At 51.6% G+C, this 20,847-nt stretch overlaps 2 protein-coding genes across 2 annotated transcripts in view; both read right to left on the bottom strand.

Annotated features, from left to right (window-relative positions):
• The window catches only part of LYSMD4 (LysM domain containing 4), a 234,995-nt gene that overhangs the window by 53,525 nt on the left and 160,623 nt on the right, over window positions 1-20,847 (bottom strand). The gene's annotated exons all lie outside the window — the stretch shown is intronic.
• The window catches only part of ADAMTS17 (ADAM metallopeptidase with thrombospondin type 1 motif 17), a 278,659-nt gene continuing 270,472 nt past the window's right edge, over window positions 12,661-20,847 (bottom strand). The window contains exons 21-22 of the mRNA XM_069465782.1: window positions 14,125-14,302; window positions 12,661-12,824 (exon numbers count right to left, since the gene is read on the bottom strand). Of these exons, the coding sequence (XP_069321883.1) occupies window positions 12,661-12,824; window positions 14,125-14,302 (342 nt within the window). The remainder of the gene's footprint in view (window positions 12,825-14,124; window positions 14,303-20,847) is intronic.

Consider the following 20,847-nt stretch of genomic DNA (forward strand, 5'->3'; position numbering starts at 1 on the left):
TTTTATTCCTTGACTTATCTCTTTGAATATCCTAAAACAGCCATGTCAGAGTCCAGCTCACATATGTAACTGGCCATGTGCAGACAGATATGTCTGTCCACCATGACCAGCCAGCTTGGTCCCGACAGAGAAAACCATGTAGGACTATTAAATGTGCTCTGACCCGTCACTGTGAAGTGATATGTGTGACCCGTGCCATGTCAGAGGCGCGAAGTTCATTTGAGGGTGCTTATGAGTAAGGCATTCAAACTTTGAGAACTTGGCTTTGCTGAATTAGACAGATCAGAAAGACAGCGGATCTGATTTCTCCTTGGGCAGAGGTTTGTTTATCCTGAATTCAGAGCCAACAGCCCTATTAGTTTTGAACTGACTTAAATATTTTTCCACATTTGGGCAGAGCCACTCATTTGCCAAGAGAGGGGTACAATAACATATTGTTACGACTCTCTGAGGACAGGGGACTATGCATCCCTCCTTCATCCCTCTACCCTGTATTTACCGCACTGCTCAATAAAAGTTTTATTGACTTACATTGTAAAATGGTCATTTAATATATGAGTCATGATGTAAATAAATTTTATATACCATAATTTATATTTTCAGATGGGTGTTGCAGCCGCCTTGGGAGCCTCTGACCTAATTGAGCAATGTGGACCGTTGCTCCAGAGGATGCAGGGACCCTGTTGAAATTGCTCTAGGGCCTTTATATAAGCCACAATAGATTGTCGCAAGTCAACCCTGTGGCCACACTTCACATGTATGCACTGTGTGTGTGTGTGTGTGTGTGTGTGTGTGTGTATACACATGTAGGTACATATAGAATAAAAATGCAATGTTGTAATGAATGTGGATATATTATATGCTTGTTTTGTTAAAGAAAATATTGGCAAAATGCACGAACACATCAAACTAACCCTGTTGCAACATTTGCAACACTCTCTTTCCTTTCCTGCATCCCAATTTAATAAAATGGCATTTGGCTTCCACTGAGGTTTCAAAATCTTTCAGTATGGGATAGGTCAACAGTTATAATCATATGTTGACTTTGCAATATACTATTTTAATGATGTGTTAATACATAGCGATCCTTGGACAGGACTTCCAGAATTGCTGTTTTATAACTATCAACTGGCATGTTAAAACTAACCTCAGTGGCAAGAAAGCCAATTGCTGGGGATACATCATTAGCCAAAGGATTGCTGAACGTGTGATTGGCACACACAGAAGTAAGCTGGAAGTGAGCACTCGGAGACTCTAAAACTTCTAAGGAACAGTTAGTTTGCAAGACTCCTGGGTGAGCAGTTTGAAAGTGAAGTTTTAAAGGATACTTGGTATTCTAAAGGCTCAGTAGAAACGCAAGCCCCTAGAATAGCTCCCTTCTGCCCGGACAACTATGAGGGGGCCCTCAGTGGAAGTTTCTGCATCTACAATGGGGCCAACGTCAGAAGTGGATCATCAGCTTAAACTGGAGAACGTGGGGGAAAAATGTAGAAAGTGGAAAGGAGGGGAAGAAGGAGGGAGAGATGGATGTATCTTACTGACACAAGAGAGAGTGAGAGTAAGACTGAAAGCATGGAGAAGAGGGAGTATTAGAGACAGATAGACACCCCCACTCACACATGATGGGGGTGTGGGAGAGGTAGGAAGGAGCTTCTTGGAAACTTCAGGGACACTGTCATTTTCCCTGCGCCTCGTGTAAGCTGGACTCCACACCTGTGTGCGTGGCTTCTGCGCCTCACACAGCAGCGCCAGGCTGTGTTATAAACACTGATAGCGGCAGGTGCTACAGCGTCCCTGGTATGGGCTCGTACTTACCCCAGTGGCTCTGCCAGGAAGGACTTTTGCTTTAGCTCCCTTGGGCTCCGTCTACCAATGGATTCTGTTTCTCTGGGTCCTTTGCCTTTTCTGTAATGAGATGGGTGCCCCCAGGCCTGAGTGTCTAATCTTTCCTAGGGGAAATCCCAGTATTCTCTGGAGAAATTCCAGGACGAGAACCTTCTAATTTCTTGCTTATTTTTCAATGCTGTCCCCTGAGGCGTTGAAGCTGCTCGGGCTCTGAAAGGGGTCGTCTTTCTGGCGAGGGCTTCAAGCTAGAGGGATGACAGGTTCATAGTGCATGGGGACATGAGTGTGGTCTCTGGTTAAGGAAACACCAGAGTGAGCTCCTGTGTCACGCTGGGTCCTGGCCGGGCACGCGGGCTTGTCCTGACAACACCGTGAGCCATGTGGTTAGAACTCTTACTCTAGAAACACCGGAGGGTGGCACCACAGCAAGCTTTACAAAGAGCCTCACCAAACCACAGACTGTCTCTGCCTCCTGAGTCACCACTCTCCTGTTCCACAGATAAAACGAAAAGGAGAGAATACAGCGTCTCAATCACCACGACAACCACCTGGAAACACCTATCTCTGTTGGCAAGCTGTGGCTGGTAAGGGGGAGAATTTGAGAAAAGGTAAACATCTTTTCTTCATTGACTCGAAGCTGATTATCCAAATATTTGTATCATTTGAGGTATAAGCCAAAAAAAAAAAAAATCATTGAATGTAGAGTGTATTTTTATTACCCAGTGCAAACGTGTTCTGGAACAATCTTTAATTTATCTGAAAATCATTTAAATAATAGCAGCTGGAACTAGCAAGGGGTAAGAGTATTCACTTGGTGCATGTACGTGCCAGGCATGGGGGACCAAGTGACACACAAGCAGGACAGGATTTCCATGCTGGAAACTTAACTTCTTGATGGGAAAGTGATGATATGCAAATAAAAAAGTTACCACGATAATTCTAGGTTATGAGAGGTACTGAGGAGGGTTTAAAGATGGCAGCCGGGACTGGGAAGCCACGGTAGGTGGACACTCGGGGAACGTCTGTCTGAAGAGTAACATTTGAGCTGGGATACGAAGGGTGCAGATTGAGCGGCTGTGGGAAGGCCTGCAGGGTGGGGAGCGGGAGCCGTGTGGGCAGAGGGAAGGGCACCTGCAAAGGCCCAAGGTGGGCAGAGGGAAGGGCACCTGCAAAGGCCCAAGGTGGGCAGAGGGAAGGGCACCTGCAAAGGCCCAAGGTGGACAAGAGGGAAGAAAGCTCACGAGACGGGAGACTGTGGCTGGAGCCTCCTGCGGGAAGGACGGGGCAGGAGAAGTGGGGGCAGCAGCCTGGGAAGACTGCAGGGGTCAGAAGCTATCACAGGGCTTTAAGCAGGGAATGTCATCGATGTCTTTATTATGATTTATGTCTTTCAAATATTCCCCTGGCAGGGGTGTGGAGAAGGTGTTGGGGGGAGCCAGAGAGGAAGGAGACAGGAAGTGTGGTGGTCTGGATGCTTGTGTCCCCCCAGATTCATACATTGCAACTCAGCCCTCAGTGCGGTGGTGTTGGGAGGTGGGGCCTTTGGGAGGTGAGTAGTCATGAGGGCGGAGTCCTCTTGAACAGGATTAGTGTCCTTAAGAGGCCCTAGAGAGCTTGTCTGCTCCATCTACCATGTGAGGACACGGCAAGAAGGCGTGATCTAAGGCAGGGGGTGAGCCCTCACCAGACATTGAATCTGCTGGCACCTTGATTTTGGACTTCCAGCCTCCAGAACTGAGAGCAATACATTTCTGTTGTGTTTAAATTACCCAGCCTAAGGGATTTTGTTACAGCAGCGTGAACGGACGAGACAGGAAGCTCCTGCAGGGTCTTGGTGAGATGTCTGTGACGGGGCGTGCAGTGACGCAGTGGAGATAGGGAGAAGTGGACAGATGAGAGAGGTCATTTGGAGGCAGAACCAGTGGCATTTGTGGCTGAATTGGATTGAAGATAGAAAGGGAAACTGAGGAAACAAGGATGACTTTGAAGTTTTGAGGTCAGACTGGTTAGTGGTGCCACTGACTGATTTGGGGGAAGCTTGGGTAAGGAAAGGGGGGAGGAAATTGGGGAACTTATTAATAATTTTGTACACAGCTAAATTTGAGGCATGCAGGGGGTGCTGGGGTGTGATGCACAGACCCCCCTGCAGGGCTGAGGCGCTGTTCCCCAGATGCCACAGTGGTGACTACTCTCAGCGCAGTCTGTCCCCAGGCATCCCCTCAGTGGTAGGGAGTGGACTCTCGAGGTTACACGGCTTCCCATGATGTACCAAGGTCTGCTCCTTTGCGTCCACTTGGGACGACTCTGAAGGGCCGTTCCAGCTCCACAGCTCCCCGTGGGCCTGGCTGAGACCCTGTCGTGACTGCATCAGATTTCCGACTCTCCATGAGCGAAACCCTGTTCTCTCGCTCCATCACAGGGTTCGCGCGGGCACCTCCCAATAAACCTGCCCACAAATCTCCGTCTCAGAGACTGGCTCCTGAGAACCCGCACTGAGGCAGCTGGTGTCAGCAGTGGTCCTAGGAAGCAGGCCCTAAAATAGGACTTTGGAGCTACGATTGCCAGCCAGCTGAATGCGAGGACGCCTCTCCCCCACGAGAGGGAAGCCACTGGCATCTTCACAGGCAACGGTTAAATCTTCACTGGTGGTGCAATAGCTCGGGCCTTTGAAAGGTCTAGGGAAACAGGAATTACAAGGCAAAGAAATTCAGGCACTTGCCAAGCGTTACTGATGCATTGGAAAAGACAATAAAAATGCTGCAGATGAATCACCAGTTTAAAGTAAAGCGTGAAAGTCAGAGAGCTGCTTGACAGTATAAAAGGGGACTTTTATCTCTTGCAACTAGACAGCAAAGGAAAAAAAAAAAAAACAAAAACTGAGGGCCAGGCCAGGCTTTCCTGAATATGACTATTGAAGCTGCAGAGAAGGTTGAATTCTCAACCCCAGCAGGTTGGCTATACCCAGGTCAGGATCCTGATTAGGAAAAAATGGGACTCTGAGATTGGAATGGGGATATCTAGGTCAATTCTCTGAAAACTGTGAAACCCCACATTCCCTGGAATCTTCCCAGCTTGCAGAAGCGGCGCTCTCACTGCTCTGTTGCTAAAAGACAATGCAGAGGCCAGTGCCTTGCGCGATAACACGACCTCCCTCAGATCAGAATCCCCCCACCTCCCCTTCTGGCCACCAGACAGCTCCCTAAGCTGCAGTATAAGCCAGCTGGGGAAGGAGAGGAACTAGATCCCAAAGGAGCTGCAAAAACATACATGCAGGTGCCAGGAGAGTGTACCTGGGACCAGGTCTCAGGGCTAGAGCAAGAATAATGGAACATCAAGGTGGAACGGGAAGTTTTGTTGCAAGGGGAGCATTCTCCATGGCTTCAACTCCCTGGCCAGGCCCCTTGCAGACAGATGGCTCATAGACTCTTGGGGAAAGCGGTGGTTACGTAAGGTGAGGTAGAAGTGTTACGGTAAGTGGGAGACAAAGGGCTCAGAGGATGGGCCTTCAGGGAGGATATTCTTTGTAAGGCTGGAACCTCCCCCAGCCCCCCATCCCCAGACTCTGTTCCATAGGAGGGCCCATGAGATACTCCACCTCCCGAAGCCATAGGAAGTCCTGCTGGGAGGGCACCAGCCTTGCGGAGAAGTTCAGTCATAGCTGTCCTCTGTAGGTCCTGGCTGACAGTGGGGGATACTGTTACAGAACTGGTCTCCCTGACAGCAAGGCGGTTAATGGGATCCTGGGATAATAGAGGCCAGATGGTAGCCCTTAACTCACAAACAGAGTGGGTGTCATGATCAAAATGAGTGGCAAGGTCAGAGTAGCAGCAGGGGGCCTGGCCTGTGGATGGTTTGGAGACAGTTAATAGAACCATCTGTTAGGCCAAGGTAGATGGGCAGCCAGAAAGGGTATTATTCAATTCGTATATTAAGTAAAAAAGGATGATCACAAGAGCTACCATCCCCTCAAACATCGTGATATCTTGCTCAGTTTCCAGTCTGAGCCAGCTTTCATGCCAAGAATCCACTGACGGAAGGAGAGGCTGGGTCCCAGGAAGATGTGTACAAAACAATCACTCCCAGCCTTTCCCTAAAGAGGGAAATAGACGTTTAGAGGGCTGCTGTTACACACGAGATCCAAGTTGACACAGACACCAGGACCCAGAGTGAAGCAGGTGGGGGTTCAGATAGTAGATGGGTGCTGGTCCAGGTTTGGTTCACAGTGGGTCAAATAAGCCACCCAGTGATTGACTCCCCGGTCCCTGAATGTGTACTTGGAATGGATGGACTTGGTCCTTGGCCCATGGGGTAAAGAACTGTTGCCGTGGGGAAGGCCAAGTGGAAGCCTGTGAAACTGCCTCCCTCTCCCCAGGTGAGAGAGTAAATCAATAGCAGTGTTGCTATGGAGAACGGCATATTTTAATGTCGTGCTTAACGATGTAAAGAATGTGGCAGTGGTTGTCCCCATCATACTCCCACGCAATTCATCAGTGTGGTCCCTACCAAATTCAGAATGGATCCTGTCCGATGACAGTGGATGACCACAATTTTAACCAAGAATTAGCCCCAAACGAACTGCTGTGCCAGAAGTAGAATCTTTGCTGGGGCAAATTAACATGGTTCAGATGCAAGGTGCATGGCCAGTGACTGGGGAATGCATTCTCTTCGTCCTTATCAGAAAGGAAGGGCAGAGCTGTTCAGATTCACGTGCAACACACAACAGTGTCCACTGGCCTCTTCCCCAGGGCGAATGTTAACTCTCCCACTCTCTGTTAGGATACAGCCTGAGAGGGCCTGGATGGTAGAGAAACCCTTTCCCTGGACTGGAACCTACATGGATCTGCTGTATCTGTGACATCATGTTAATCAGACCAGACCAATGAGATGCCACAAGTAGACTGCCGGCCGTGGTAGGACATGTGCCATCTTGGTGGGGTAGATAAGCCCCAGGAAGGGTCGAGGAGTCTAGGAGGTCCTCAGTGAGGTGTCTAGGAGTCCAGTGGTCAGGGGCATGTCAGGACATCTTCTCTAAAAGGAATGCCACTGTATCGCATCTTGCTTTCTCTAGCATCGAGAGAGAATTACAACAAGCAGTAAGCCCCCTTGGCACTCCAAGGACTCATTCCCCGGCCGTAGGGCCAAGCCTGGTGGCACCAGCAACATGTGCCAGTCTGGACATGAGAACTGACAGATGGTACCTGCTCTGCGCCTCTCCTTCCCCTCCTTTTTAAGAAGGAATGTCTAGAGCAGGCATCCTGTGCCTGGCCCACCATTTTTCTTAGGTGTCTGGGTGGGGGGAGATGATGTCTCTTTTCAGTGCACTGGTTTTCAGATCCAGAGAGACGGAGCTGAAGGACCTGTGCCTGGGGAGCCAGCCTGGAGGAGCAGCCCCTGCACGGGCATCTGACTCAGATGATGGGATCCTGGACTCGAGCCTGACGCTGGGGTGAGATGGGACTCTGGCGGTGGGTGGGGCCTGTAAGGGTTAATATTACACGTCAGCCTGCCTGGGCTAAGGGCTTTCCAGATGGCTGCTAGAGCAGCGTTTCTAGGTGTGTTTTCAGAAGAGATTAGCATTTGGATCAGTAGCCTGAGTCAAGCGGATCCACCCTCACCAATGTGGGTGGGCAGCATGAATCTGTGAGGGGCCGAATGGAACAAAGTCTCCCCCTCCCTTGTGGAGCCAGGACTTCCATCTTATCTTGTCCTTAGGTGTCAGAACTCAGGCCTTTGGATTTGGACTGAAGTACGCACCAGCTTTCCTGAGTTCCCAGCTTGTAGGTGACAAATGGTGGGACTTCTTGGCCTCCATGATCATGTGAGTCAATCCCCATGATAAATCTCTCTCTCTCTCAGCTGTAGATTGGTTCTGTTTCTCTGGAAAACTGACTATACAAGGGATGTGTGTGAATCTTCTAAAAATGGCAACATTTCCCATCCCAGTTGTTCTTCTAGAACCTTGCCACACCCCGAGAAAGAGGAAGACATTTTGTCTCCTCCCTATAAACTCGGGTGGGCCTTTGTGGCTGCCTCACGACTGCAGTGTAGTGAAAGTGATGCTGCGTCACTTTTGAGTTGTCACTCAAGGTGATTCAGCTCTCATGAGTGTCCCTGTGCTCTCTCGGGGTGTTTGTCACTGCAACCCTACCACCACGCTGCAGGGGAGCAAGCAGCCCCTTGGGGAGGCCTCTTTTAGGGGTTCTGGCCGGCACCCCCAGCTGAGGTTCTTACAGCTGGCATCAGCTACCAGATGCGCAGGTGTGTGAGCCTTCTGATCACTCCAGTCTCTGCTTGTTTTCTGAGCCACCACAGCAGAGGTGAGCTGCCCCGACAACCCCCCTGCCCAAATTGCAGAGTTGAGACGACTCTCCAGGGCCCTCCTGGCCCCAGAGCTTCCTGTGGGACTGGCTGTGGGTGTGGAGAGGTCACATGTGAGTACAGAGGCCAAGGGAGTGGGCCAAAGATGTTCATTTGGGAGATACCAGAGTGTACGTGGTTTTAAAAGTCATGGGTCCAGGTGCCATGGACCTAGGGAGAAAGTATACAGAGAGAAGGGGTGGAGGGCTGGGCTCGGGGCACTGCATCACCTAAATAGCTGGTGGAGAAAGGGGAGCCAGGAGGGATGAGGAGAGAAAAGTCAGGAGAGTAGGTGCTGCAGAAGCCCGGGGAAGAGGACGTGCCCAAGGTGGGGGCTGTTGGAGCTGGAGAACAGGACGTGAGGATGTCTATGCGATCTGACACCCTATGAGGCCTTTGGTGACCTGGCAAGAACAGCATTAGTGCAGAGCAGGGGCAGAGCCAGCGCAGTGGGCTGGAGAGTTCAGGAGGTGGAGACAGCATGGAGTGCTTATGGGGGGGCCAGGGGACAGTGGGAAGGCTGGGCACCACTTCCTCATCAGGCAGAGAAGGTGGCCAGAGATGCAGAATTTTGCCTGGAAGCAAAAACGTAGGTGCTTTTGCTGAGACCTTTTGCAGAGGGAGGACGCTGCTGTGAAAGTCCAGCCCCAACCCTTTCGGTCTGCGTCTGGAAGGTCGATCAACAAACCCCTGGCCTTTCCCTCCTTGGAGTTCCTGGTACTCTCGCTCATTCTCCATCGCACAGGTCTCCAGGCTCGTCTGCCCAGCGGGGCCATGGGGGCCCACGCAGCTCTTGTGCTCCTTTGTGTTCGCTGCAGTCCTAGGAAGTGCATGGCCCCTGACGGATGCCCCGCGACACCTGCCGAGGGGGAGCCTGTTAGTTTCATCTGACAAACCGGAACTGCTGAGGGTCACCCAGGAATCGAAGCAGCTTGTCAAGAAATTACATGCCAATAGGGCTGTTGGAGTCAACCCACCAGAGGGACTGGGACCCTGAGAGGAAGGAGAAGGCTCTAACAGGTCCTGGAGGCCAGGTGGGTGATAGTTCTTCAGAATTAACACAAACTACAGGTTTCCCAGTAACCCAGAGGGCTGAGGGAAGTGTGTTATCTGTTAAACTGTCTTTAGTGAAATTTCTGGATGCTGCTCCAACCTTAATAGAAGACGCTGAGTTCTTGGGTGGGGAGCTTTGTATCTTGGCTCCAGGAGGAGATGGATCCCCTCTCCCCAAGCTGTGGGGTCCAATGGCTGCCGTCATCCTGCTGTGATGGTCTGGTGTCTCGGGAGGTGTGCAGGGCCAGGGCTCACCCCCACCCCTGCTTGGAGGACCGTCTGCAGGGCTGTGGGGGGGCTGATGGTCACGGCACCCCTTCCAGCATGGCCGGGGCCTTGCTCTATAGCATGGGCTGCTCCGCGTCAGATGCGCAGGCTCACAGCACAGCTGTCAGACCTCCGTGTCCCCACCCATGCTTTTGCAGCCACACAGGGATGAGGCCCAGGACCGAGTGATTTGTTAGCACTCACTCGGGGAGACACAGCCACCCGCCAGAACTGCATTTACCAGTGACCTCTGATCCAGACCCCAGCTGTGGTCAGCAGGCTGCGGCTCATGGCAGCCAAGTCCCCGGCGAGCCGGGTGACTGCGCAGCAGGGAAAGATATAGCCTCCCCGTCGGCCCTGGAGGACTGGCTTTCGTCTTTTACTTCACAGACAGCTTAAAACCGTTATGGAAAAACATTTTATTACACGTATTCAACTTGCTTCCAATGAAATGATTAATTTTTCATGTATAATGGTGTCCAATGTTTGTCTTCTGGTTTTTTTTTTTTTCCTTTCATAACCAGCACCAAAAAGTAAAACAAAAATACCATGGGTACAGTACGTAATGTCAGTTAACTAATGGAAAATATATACATTTGACTCAAATGAAAAAAAAAAAGAGCAATGCTAGTATTGCCATGGAAGATCTTTTCCTGTGTTCTGATAATACCAAGCCATGGTCAACTGGGAGGGTTTTATTTTGCACCAATAAAAATAGCACCATAGGATCTAGTTAGTCTAGTTAATAACACACATGTGCAACCACAAAGGTACAGTACTTGAGTGACAGTACAGGGTGTTAACAATACAGAAACATCACTGCTCTTGTCACAGTTTCAATGTCTCTGTAAAAAGTGGAACAAGAATGTCATGATGGTTTCACTGAAATCATCGCTGGTGCCATAACAGAAGGCAGCTGGTGGCTTTCAGAGGGACAATGCTAGTGTGAGCTAAAGGAGCTCAGAGGGACAGGGGTTGTGGGGAACCACTGTGGTGGTTGCCAATAAGCCCAATCGATTATTTTCACTCTGAGGATATGGGGCCCTTGCTGGGGAAGTCCAGTTGAGACAGCCAGGAGGGCCAGGGGGACAAATTCAGAGGTCCCAGGGAACATGCCCACCTATGGGCACGTGCACGTGTTTGCTCTGGCTCTGCTCCTTGGCTCCAAAAGGCTAACGTCTTTTGTTGAATTAACAGCTCCTTTGGAGCTGGGGGGAAATTGAACCCCAGCTCCCCAAGACTTTGAGGGCTTTGTGGGTTCAGGGAGTCTGCTGGGGAGCACAGTGTTCTGCACAGGCCCTGGGGTAACAGCTGGTGGGCTACCCCACAAGGGTGGGCCACTCCATCCTGACATTCTCTCAGTTCTTTCCACAGAGCACGTAAGGAAATTCTCAACACTTCTCATTGATTCAAGTGGAACTGAATAAATTCCCTGCCATCTCTACCACTTCTCTGCCTCTGGGGTAGGAAAAACCCAACCCAAAAACACAGCCCATAAGACAAGATTGAGAAGGCAGAGAGATTTTAAGCTAACCCTAAGGTTGTGACATTAAAAAAAAAAAAATAAAAACAAACATAAACACAGCACCAATTAATCAAGAAGCCCTTGGAGATGATCCCATGGAACTTAGCCCCAGTGAGATCCTCTGTCTGAAATCAGGGAGGAGCAGGCAGGTTTCTCATGGTAAAGTCCTAGAACATAAGCACCCATGAATTGCCCACCAAGTTGGTGAGCAAAAGGGGCCTCCTGGCATCTAGGGCCCCTGCTCCCGGGCTGCCGGCCCTTGTGTGCTCTCAAAGAGGCCACCCTGGCCGCCACTCTGGGCTTCTGGAGGGGAGAGAGCTCTGTTGTGAGGGGGCTGTAGGAGGGAAAGACCCTCCTCATGCCTTCCTAGGTATCACCCTTGCCCCAGCAAGAAGAAGGGTCAATAATGACAGCCAGGAAGACAGTGGGCACTGCAAAGCCCAGGCTCTAGGAAGGCTCTATGGGCGTGCAGCGGTCCCAGCCAGGCAGGGACTCTTTGCTGGTCCGGGCACACCAGGCTGAGAGGCCACTGGAGGAAACTTACCCTGTGCCGGGATGCAGCAGCCGGGCCTGCAGTCACAGATCCCAGGCCTGCACTTGCATTCCCGGAGGTCCTAAACGTAATCTTCAGACAGGTGGCTAAGGTCAACGGAAAGCCACTGGAATTCGACACGGCATCTCTACGGTGCAAGGCTTCACGAAGTGCTGGCTAGAATGAAGGGCAGAGGGGGAGGCCCACAAGCCCCCGACAAAGCTGTCCTGGGCTGACCTTTACGTGTGGAAGCAATCCCGTCACCACAATCAGCACGTGTCCCAGTCCACAGCACCTTGAGGAAAGGCTCTTCTGCTTCCCTATGTGGCAGACAGCAGAGCTTTGAAAAATAGATACTTCCCCAAATCCAGAGCCTTCTGGAACATTCTCCCCACATGGGTGGTGTGGAGAAATTAGTACGTGGCTTTGGTGTCCTCCTTGGCTTGCACAGATTTAAACTCTCAGGGACAAGACTTCCACGGCAAGGCCCAGGACTCAGAGAATGTTCTGATCGGTAGAGGCACTGCCCTGATTCTTGTGTGATCAAGAAGCCAGACGAGAAGGGACGTGGGCCCCGGCACCTGGCTGCCTCCAGAGAAGCCGTCGTCACCAACATGTGTCCTTCCATCCAGGGTGTCGCAATGGCTTTCAGAATAAAGCCTCTTTTAACGTAAAATGTCTCATTTTGGGGATATTCCTTCCGTGGTACATCAAGCACTGGGACTTCAAATGTCAAAAGCCAAGACAGAAGCACCAAATGACGTCTCTCTCTTTTGACAATTGTCTGACAGAGGTGTTCCCCGTTGAGGTACACAGAATCTTAGAAATTATAATTACTTTGTGACTCATGCCTATTTTTTCCTTACTGTAGAAAGCCATCCAGTGGCTGTTAACAATATATTAAGTACAGAAGCGCTAATGGCAAACATCAAGTCCACGCTCAAGTTCTAGGAGATTGGATTCTTGGGGCAGCCGTGCGGGGGAGCGGCCATAGGGCTGGTGCACTCTTGGCCGGGTGGGCTTCCCACTCGCTAAACGCCAGGCCTCAGACCTGAGCATCGCGCAACCCCCGGGCTGCGCGTCAGGAGCTCGGTGGCGGCAGCTGGCGCATCTTGTTTGCATAGAAGTCCCTGCAGGTCTGGCAGCAGCGCTGGTACCACCGCATGTCCTGGCACAGGTTCTTTTCTCGGATGACCCGGCAGTACACCGTCCACTGATCCCGTGTGCATTTGTAGGTCAGAGCGGCTAAGGGGATGGCAGAGAGAGAACACCCAGGGGTTAGAGGAGGCATGGGTACGTTGGTTGCATGCACAGAGAGGGCCTGGGGTCTGACAGTCAGGGCTCCCTCACCTTCATGCACATGCCAGCTTTGTGCAGACTGATGAGGCTGCACCCCCTGCCAGGGGCACTGGGGATGCCACTTTCTGCCACAGGACGCACCCTGCATCCAACCCAACTGCTTGACTGAGTGTGGCAGCCTGGCTGTCTCTCTAGGGGAGAGGGCGCTGGCCACCCTGCTTCTGAGCTAGGCATCACTTACTGTTATTTTGTGGTGGAGGACACTGTTACTGTTCACATTTATTAATATTAAAACAAGATGACGTGGAGCAGAAGACATCAAAGGAACCACAAAAGCACAAGGTCAAGGTACAAACAAACAAGTGGCCCTAATCTTCAAGGTTCTGGTCATGGAGAAAGAAGGCACTGCTCAAAGGAGGTCTCTGGGGGATGCCTCATAGGCTTGTGCTTACAAAAGTGCAGCTCTGCAAGCTCGAAGGCCTCCTCCCGAATCGAAGATGCTTAGAAACCCCTTCGTGTTGTGGGTTTCCAGTGTTAAGGAAATGTTTCCCAGAGATTTCTATTTAGAAAAGCAGCAGCTCTGTTATAAAAGGAAGCACCAGATCAACATTAAATGCTCCTCTTCTCGCACCACCGCCAGCTCGGGGTGAGGACTGCTAAAGGGCCAGGTTCCAAGCACCCGGGGCCCCTCGACCAAATCCAAACTTCCCTTAGGGATTTGTTCTGTAAAATCTGTAAAATATAGATTCGGCCTAAAGGCTGCACTCAAGGCTCCAGAAGGCCACATGTGGCCCCAAGGCCACAGGTTCCCCACCCCAAAGCTCCAACCTCTCCATCATGTGTATCTGCGTCCCAGGCGTCAGCCTAAGGGGCACTCCACGTGTACATCCTGAGGGTCTCACCCGTGATGCCCCTGGCTCTTTCATTTCCAGAAAGCAGCCCTTTCTTCACCCTCCTCATACGTAGGGATCCTAAAATGTTTGAGGAACATCTCCTGTGTTGGCAGAGCGGCCAGTGGGAGGCCCAGGGTGCTGTGTTTGAGATGGCAGTTAGCAAATGTCTCATTATAAGGAATGGAATTCCATCTCTGAAATCTCTTATGTTCCACAGAACTGACAAACGTCAGCCTTATATGACAAATACGGACCCAGAAAGGAGTTTTCTGGCTTATAGAACCTCATTACCTGTGGGGACTCGCTGGGGGGCCCAGCACCCCCCAGAAACCGGGGCCAGTGAAGGTACTCACCGAGGCGAGGGGAGGTGATGGTGTTGGCGTTGATCTTGTCATTGCAGACCTCCTGGTAGCACTGTCTGTAGGCTGCTGGCTTTGACAGGGCGGGACACTCGCTGCCATGGCGCCCGGTGACCTTGTGCATGCATTGTACCACACGGGACTGCAGGCCCTTCCCACAGGTTGACGAGCACTGCCGGGGGGAGAGACAGCTTGAGCTGGGCTCTAAACTGGACTGGGGGCTGGGGTGATGGCCTCGCAATGCAGCTGCCCCTGGGCCTGGTCCCTGCATGTCATTCCCAGGTGCGTGCAATAATTCAGGGCAAAAGAGGCAGCTGCCTGATGGAAGAGTGTTTTAAGATATGTGGGCTGCATGCTTGTGTCCCCCCAAAATGCATATGTTGAAGCCCTAACCCCCCATGGAATGGTATTACGAGGTGGGTTTCTGGGAGGTGATTAGGGTTAGATGAGGTCTTTGAGGGTGGGGCTCCCATGATGGGATTAGTGTCCTTATAGGAAGAGAAAGAGACTAGAGCTCGCTCTCTTCACCGTGAAGATGCCATAAAAAGATGGCTATCTGCAAACCAGGAGGGGAGACCCCCCAGACACCAGATTTGTCAGCACCTTGATCTTGGACTTCGCAGCCTTCAGAACTGTGAGAAACAAATGCCTGCTGGGTAAGCCACCCAGGCTTTGGTATTGTGATAATAACCTGAGCAGACTAAGACGTAAGACAACTGAAATACTAATATAGGTTGCATTTCACCTCCCACATCTGTTCCAAGCAGAGAGCCAGGCTTGAAATTCTAGAGACAGTGGGCAGGGAGGGTGGGTGGTCCAGGAGGGACCAGGTCTGATTATCACAGGGGTCTCCCCGGCGCTTTCTGCTGCTTGAGGCTCTGGGGGCTTTGTCTAGTCCTGGGTGTGGAGAGGAGCCCAGTAATGACTGGCGTTGAATTTCCCACAAGCCTGGAAGGTTGGGGCTTAGAATTAAAGTTAAAATAAAGTACAACTAGAGTCATGGACCAACACACGTGGCTCACGGTGTTAGCACAGACACCACATCCCCAGCTGCCGGCAGCTCCAGCACTTGCCGCGCTGGCACGAGCAGGCAGAGTTTGCTAAAACCAGGTCAGTCCAGCTGAGCAGATGACCCCAAATTCCCCAGGAGGGGACCTGGTAGAACTGTACTTATGGCCCTGTTCCCTCTGTTCCTCTTCTCAAGTTCTTTAAGGTATTTGCCAGGGAGGCCCTGGCCACATATCCAAGTCCTCTACCCAGAGCCTGCTCTCTGAGCTCCTTGGCCTTTGCTTACTCTCCTGGGAGCCCTGGAACTCTCTCTCCATTAAGCTGGTCTCTTCCCAAGAAGAGAGCCAGACCCACACGTGTCCCTTCTCCATCTGGTGTTCCCAGCGCCCACACAGCCCCTGATGCACAGGGTTCTGAGCGCACTCTGCAAAGGCTGCGGGCACAGCAGCCCAGATGGAGTTAACAGCACCTCGGGGTGGGGGCTGGGGAGCAGGACCTGGAAGACTTGGGCACAAGCTTTGTTCTCTGAATGTCGCACATGGTGAAGATGCCAGGTGCCATCTGGACCCTGTGCTTCCCTAGGGCCCCCTTGGGCCTGGCCGTGGCCTGTGCTGGAGGAAGGGCCTTCCTGGGGGCGGGTGGGGGCGGCGAGGGTCACCCATCACAGGCTCAGCGGGAGACTGTGGTGTTGCCATTCGTGCCCAAGTGGGCACTGTCTGCTCCCAACGGGGCTTCTGCGGGCGAATCCCTCTGCTTTCTTGTCTGACAAGCAGGTTCATGTTTTCTTTCACATTAGAAAGGTACGCATTCAGAGGGAATGTTGCTCTGAAGGAACACCGGTCTCCAAATCACAAAAGAGGCGGGAAAACCACAATCAACTTCCCTGTGGGCCCGGCACAGCCCATTTGAACCAGAACGGCTCTGCCCCAACAGGCAAGGCCGGCCCAGCCGCTGCTCCACGCCTGGCTCCTCAGCCCAGGTGAGCCCAGAAGCCGCTGCTCATGGCCTTGAGAATTCATCATGCGTTACAAGCGCAGATGTCAGGGCTCCATCCCAGACGTCAGCAGTCAGCATCGGGGCACACAGAAGTTTGTGGGGTGCTGAGGTTGAGGGATGAATTTGCACAAGGAGGTTCTCACCCACAGGGAGACCTTGCACAGGGGACAGGTGCTGCGGCAATGTGACTCCTGCCTGGAGGGAGGGAACTGGTTGCAGGTTGGGGTCTACTGCATGGAGTTACCTGGGGAGCTTTTAAAAATCCTGATGTCCCAGACTGTCGGGCGGGGGGGGGGGGGGTGAGGAGGGACCCAAGCATCAGTGTTCTTTAAAGCTCTCCAGGCGGTTGCCGTGGCATCTAAAACTGAGAACTGAGAACTTCAGACTTCACCTGAACTTCCTCCCAGTACCTTGTGGAGAATGCAAAAAGCTCTCCTCTCTTCCTATGAAGTAGTAATTATACACATGTAATTAAGCAAGAACAACATCCAGCCACAGCCCTGCCTGCTGAGTTTATAAGCAGGAGACAGGTGTGCTTGAAAATAACAAAGCAAAGGCTTTTGGTCAAAATTATTCTTAGAAGAGTAAGCTGCCCTCTAAGTAAGAACAAAACCTCTCGCCAGTTTGTGGGCATGGGTGGAGCGGTGCCCTCGGTTATTTTGTAGCCAAACTGCTGCTTGGGAAATTGCCACTAACCTGAGTGACCTCAGTCAAGGCTCACTATGGACCTATGGAGATCACCCAGGGGGGAAAAAAAAACAAAAAAAACCCCAAAACACACAAATGGGTGGCAACAAATTCAACTGTCTTCTCCTAGAGATAGGACTTCATAATCGCAAATGAGGAGGGAGGATGGTATAAGCAATGTTTAAAGATCACTTACGAAAGCAATCTGGGAAGTGCTCGTACCCAGAGACTGAGTCCACACCAGCAGGGTGAATGAAGGGAGAAGCCAAGGTCCCCAGTGCGGTGCCAAGCCACACCCACGCGGCCCAAGGCCACAGCAAGGCGGAGCAGAAGCACACCAGGGCGGCACGACATCACGCAACAGCCGTGAGAGCCTGTCCACCGACAGCAGCACACACAGGTGCAAAACGGGCAGCATCTCAGTGAAGTCGGACACGACCATGTGTCCTCTGGCAACTGCACGGGTGACTCGGAAAGCAGAGCTAGTGATGACAAGACGGACACTGCAAACATTTGGCTGCATCATACAAAACTGATAGAGTCAACCGTTTTGACCCCATGAAAGCTGCAATTTCATAAGGCTCAATTTTATAACATTCTAGAGAACTGAAATAGTATTTCTAGATTCAAATGTTTATAATACATAACTTTAAATATGAATGTATAACTCCATTAATCAGTTACATATTTTAAGCTCACATTTGACTAGTCCACCTATACCATTAAAAGCTTTTACATGTAAATTGGTCATATAATTAAAAAAAAAAAACCTGCTCCCTGGGAAAACGGGATTACCATATAATCAGGGCTTATTTCTGCGCCTATTTGGCATATATGAGGCCTCCTTTTGGAAAAGAGGGATATCTCTGCTGATCTGTAAGCAACATCAATGTGACTTTTCACTTCAGATCTTTACTGGGGCCATCGGCCATGGTGTCGCCTACTGCAAAACATACACCCAGGAGGGAAAGCCAGTATCTTCATATTCCTTCTTGGAGAGAGGGGCATCGGGGCAGGGCAGGGCGTTGTTGGGCTCCTAGGGAGGGAAATTTGCACAGGCTAACTAACATAGGGGCCCATCTCACTCCCCCGCATCTCCTGACGAGGCGGTACCCAGGCCCTGCCGGCTGGGGATTCAGCCAGACTGATTCACGTCTGTTGCGGAGCTCAGCCCCCGGCATGGGTTCCAGGAAGGGCTGCCGCTTCCTCGGCAGGCGTCATTAACATGTGAGAATCACACAAAGGCAAGGGCTTGGTCCTGTGGGTCTATGAAAACCAAGTGCAAAATGGACAGGGCCACTGCCTGCAAATGGCTGACGACCACTGTAAGACTCACGTGTCGGGGGTGACCTTGAAGACACACGTCCCCTCTGAAAGTTCTTAGTCTCATTCAACCTGCTCTGGGATGGGGGGCGGGGGGGAAGGCGAGCACTTGTGGTGTCTCCAGCACATGCAGGCGGCTCGCTTGCTCCTCCTTGGGCTCCCTCACAGGACTCCACGGCAGTGTGGAACATTCTACAACAATCTTCAGAGGCTGACACTGGCCACTGAGCATGGCAGGAGTGTCTTGCTCGAGGTCACAGAGTTAGCAAGTGGCAGAAGAGGGACAGGACCCCTGCAGCCCCATCCCATGGACCAAATTCCATCCTCCTGTACGAATTAGAGGTCATACTGGATGGAGCACTGATAGGACGCCAGGAGTCAAAACCAGGTCCCTGCCCATCCCCACCATTTACTCATTATCTTTGCTAGCAGGGGCCACTGGCCTTTAATTCTCCAGTCTATAAAAAGAACTGCTCTGTGAGATCATGGAAGGGGGTGTCCAAAGTTCTTCAGCAGGTGTCTGTCCTCACTGCTCACCAGCGCCCCCAGGTGAGAGGAGGAGGTGGGGGCGTGTCCCAATGGCTCTGCCCCAGTAGGGACTTTACTCTTATCAGGATTAGGTTTTGCTAAACTCCAGCTGGAGTCCTAGGGGGTGCTGTTCACACAGCTGTGGGCTGTGGGTGGCTTCGGCTCACTTGGAAGAATTTTTGACAACGCTGGGGCACTTGCTTATCCACCCGGGAGCTGCATCCGAGCCAGCTCTGCAGCGGGAGCTTCCGTGTTTCAGGTGAGAAGACAAACACGTCACAGGTGACATGTACAGAAACCATCCCGCTTTTGTTCAATATAGACGTGTATGTACCTATGTAAAGTTTGAGAGACAAACCTTAAAAAAATTTCTAAACCATGTTATCATATGGTTTCTGGGACTAATTTTCCTTTTTGCGTGTTCCGTAGTAAGAAACACCTATGCAATTAAAATAAAAATGGCAAATTCTGCCAAGGAACTTCTGTGTAACCTGCTGGTGGCTCACCTTCCACACCTTCCATGTTTTCGTTTGAGTTGAGGTGGTGCCGAGCCACCATTTGGCCTAAAATCCACGTGTAACACCCCCTCCTGGGCTGGGGTTCTGCGGGGGCGGCCGTGCAGTGTGGGGTACCAGGTACTACCTAGAAGGGCGAGCCTGTCGGCGTGCTGCATCCCACACTTACTAGCTGTGTGGCCTCAGGCAAATTACTTAACCTATCTGAGCTGTAGTTTTTTTAAATTTGTAGCATGAGTATAATAAACCCTTCCTTGCAGAATTGTTTCCATGAGTAGAGGCAGCACGGAATAGGTGCTCAGCAGGGTGTCTGGGATCGATGGACCTCAACAAGTACTGCTGTGTTATTAACAGCACCAAAGGCATGGCCAGGAGTAATGAGAAGTTGGCCAGGGAGCTCCTGGAGCCTGGGAAGGCATGGTGGGTCCACGCGGCTCTCCCTGGGCTGCCGCGTCCCTTTGCCTGGCTCCAGATCTGGCAGCCAGACCTCCAGGAGCACAATTAGAGGCAGTTTCAGCTCTGGAGACAAATGTGATTGCAAACAGGTCTGAAGAGGCTGTGTTTGAACAGCACCCTCCTGTAACCCGAGCTGGGTCGTGTCAAGGATAACCCAGGCTCACACCGCGAATTCCATCTCTGTCGGCCTCCCAGAGGCCTCAGCTTTAATTAAACAGCGAGGAGACTGCAGTGTCTCCTGATAGCATCGCGTTTGCCCCAAGCATCACCACGAAGCCATTTTTCAGGCTTTCACAATCCAAGCAAACAGATCTATAAAAAACATATCTGGTCTTGTTTGAAGTGCTCTTTCACTGATGAGTGCTTTTTCTCAAGTAGCTCATTACATCAACATTTAATGTGGCCCCCCGAGACTCAGTTAACTGAGACAGAAATGGAAGCAGCAATAAATCCACCAGAAGAGCTCCTTGCCAAGCAACCCGAAGTAAGCGTAGCCCCCTCTCGCCCCCTCCCCAGCAAGTGCCTACAGCTGGACGTCACCGACACTGCCTGGTGACCCGTCCGGTGGACGGGCAGCCCCTGTGTCCATCTGCCGCCCTTCCAGCACAGGGAAGGGGAGTCAAAGACACTTGGTGGAGGGGTCACTCCAAAAGAAATAATGAAATAAAAGTTTTTGATGCACAAAGAGCAAAAGGTTGTGGCAACCAAGGAAAGAGAGAGGGAGATCGGATTTGGATTTGTTCAAATGCTTTTCATGCAAATTATTAATATGAAGTGACTGTGAAAAAGACATTTTCCTCTAGGTAAATGAGAGTTTCCTGCAAAAAGAAGACAAGAACCTTCTGTTCCTCGGACCCACGTGACAGTGAGGTGCTGTGTGCGCATTACTGGCCCGGCTGCTTTAGAAGAACAGTAGCAGCGGCGGCAGGTCCCACCTTCTGCACACCTGCCGCGCACCCGGCACCCGGCACCCGGCACCCGGCACCCGGCACACGTACGTGCTTGCGGCGCAGCCAGGGCAGTGCTCAGAACACAGTAGGTGATGAACGAATGCATGGATGGCCTCTGCTGGGGACACGGTGCTGCCTTTCAGAGAGGTGGAACGCGAGGCTCAGAGTGTCCCTGTAACTCTTCCCCAGGCACACAGCCCGGCCTGCTCGCCTCCGTGGCCCACCAGCCCCAGCAGGGAGGAACCAGGTCCTGA

This window comes from Eulemur rufifrons, chromosome 3 (assembly GCF_041146395.1).
Source record: "Eulemur rufifrons isolate Redbay chromosome 3, OSU_ERuf_1, whole genome shotgun sequence".
Lineage (NCBI taxonomy): Eukaryota > Metazoa > Chordata > Mammalia > Primates > Lemuridae > Eulemur > Eulemur rufifrons.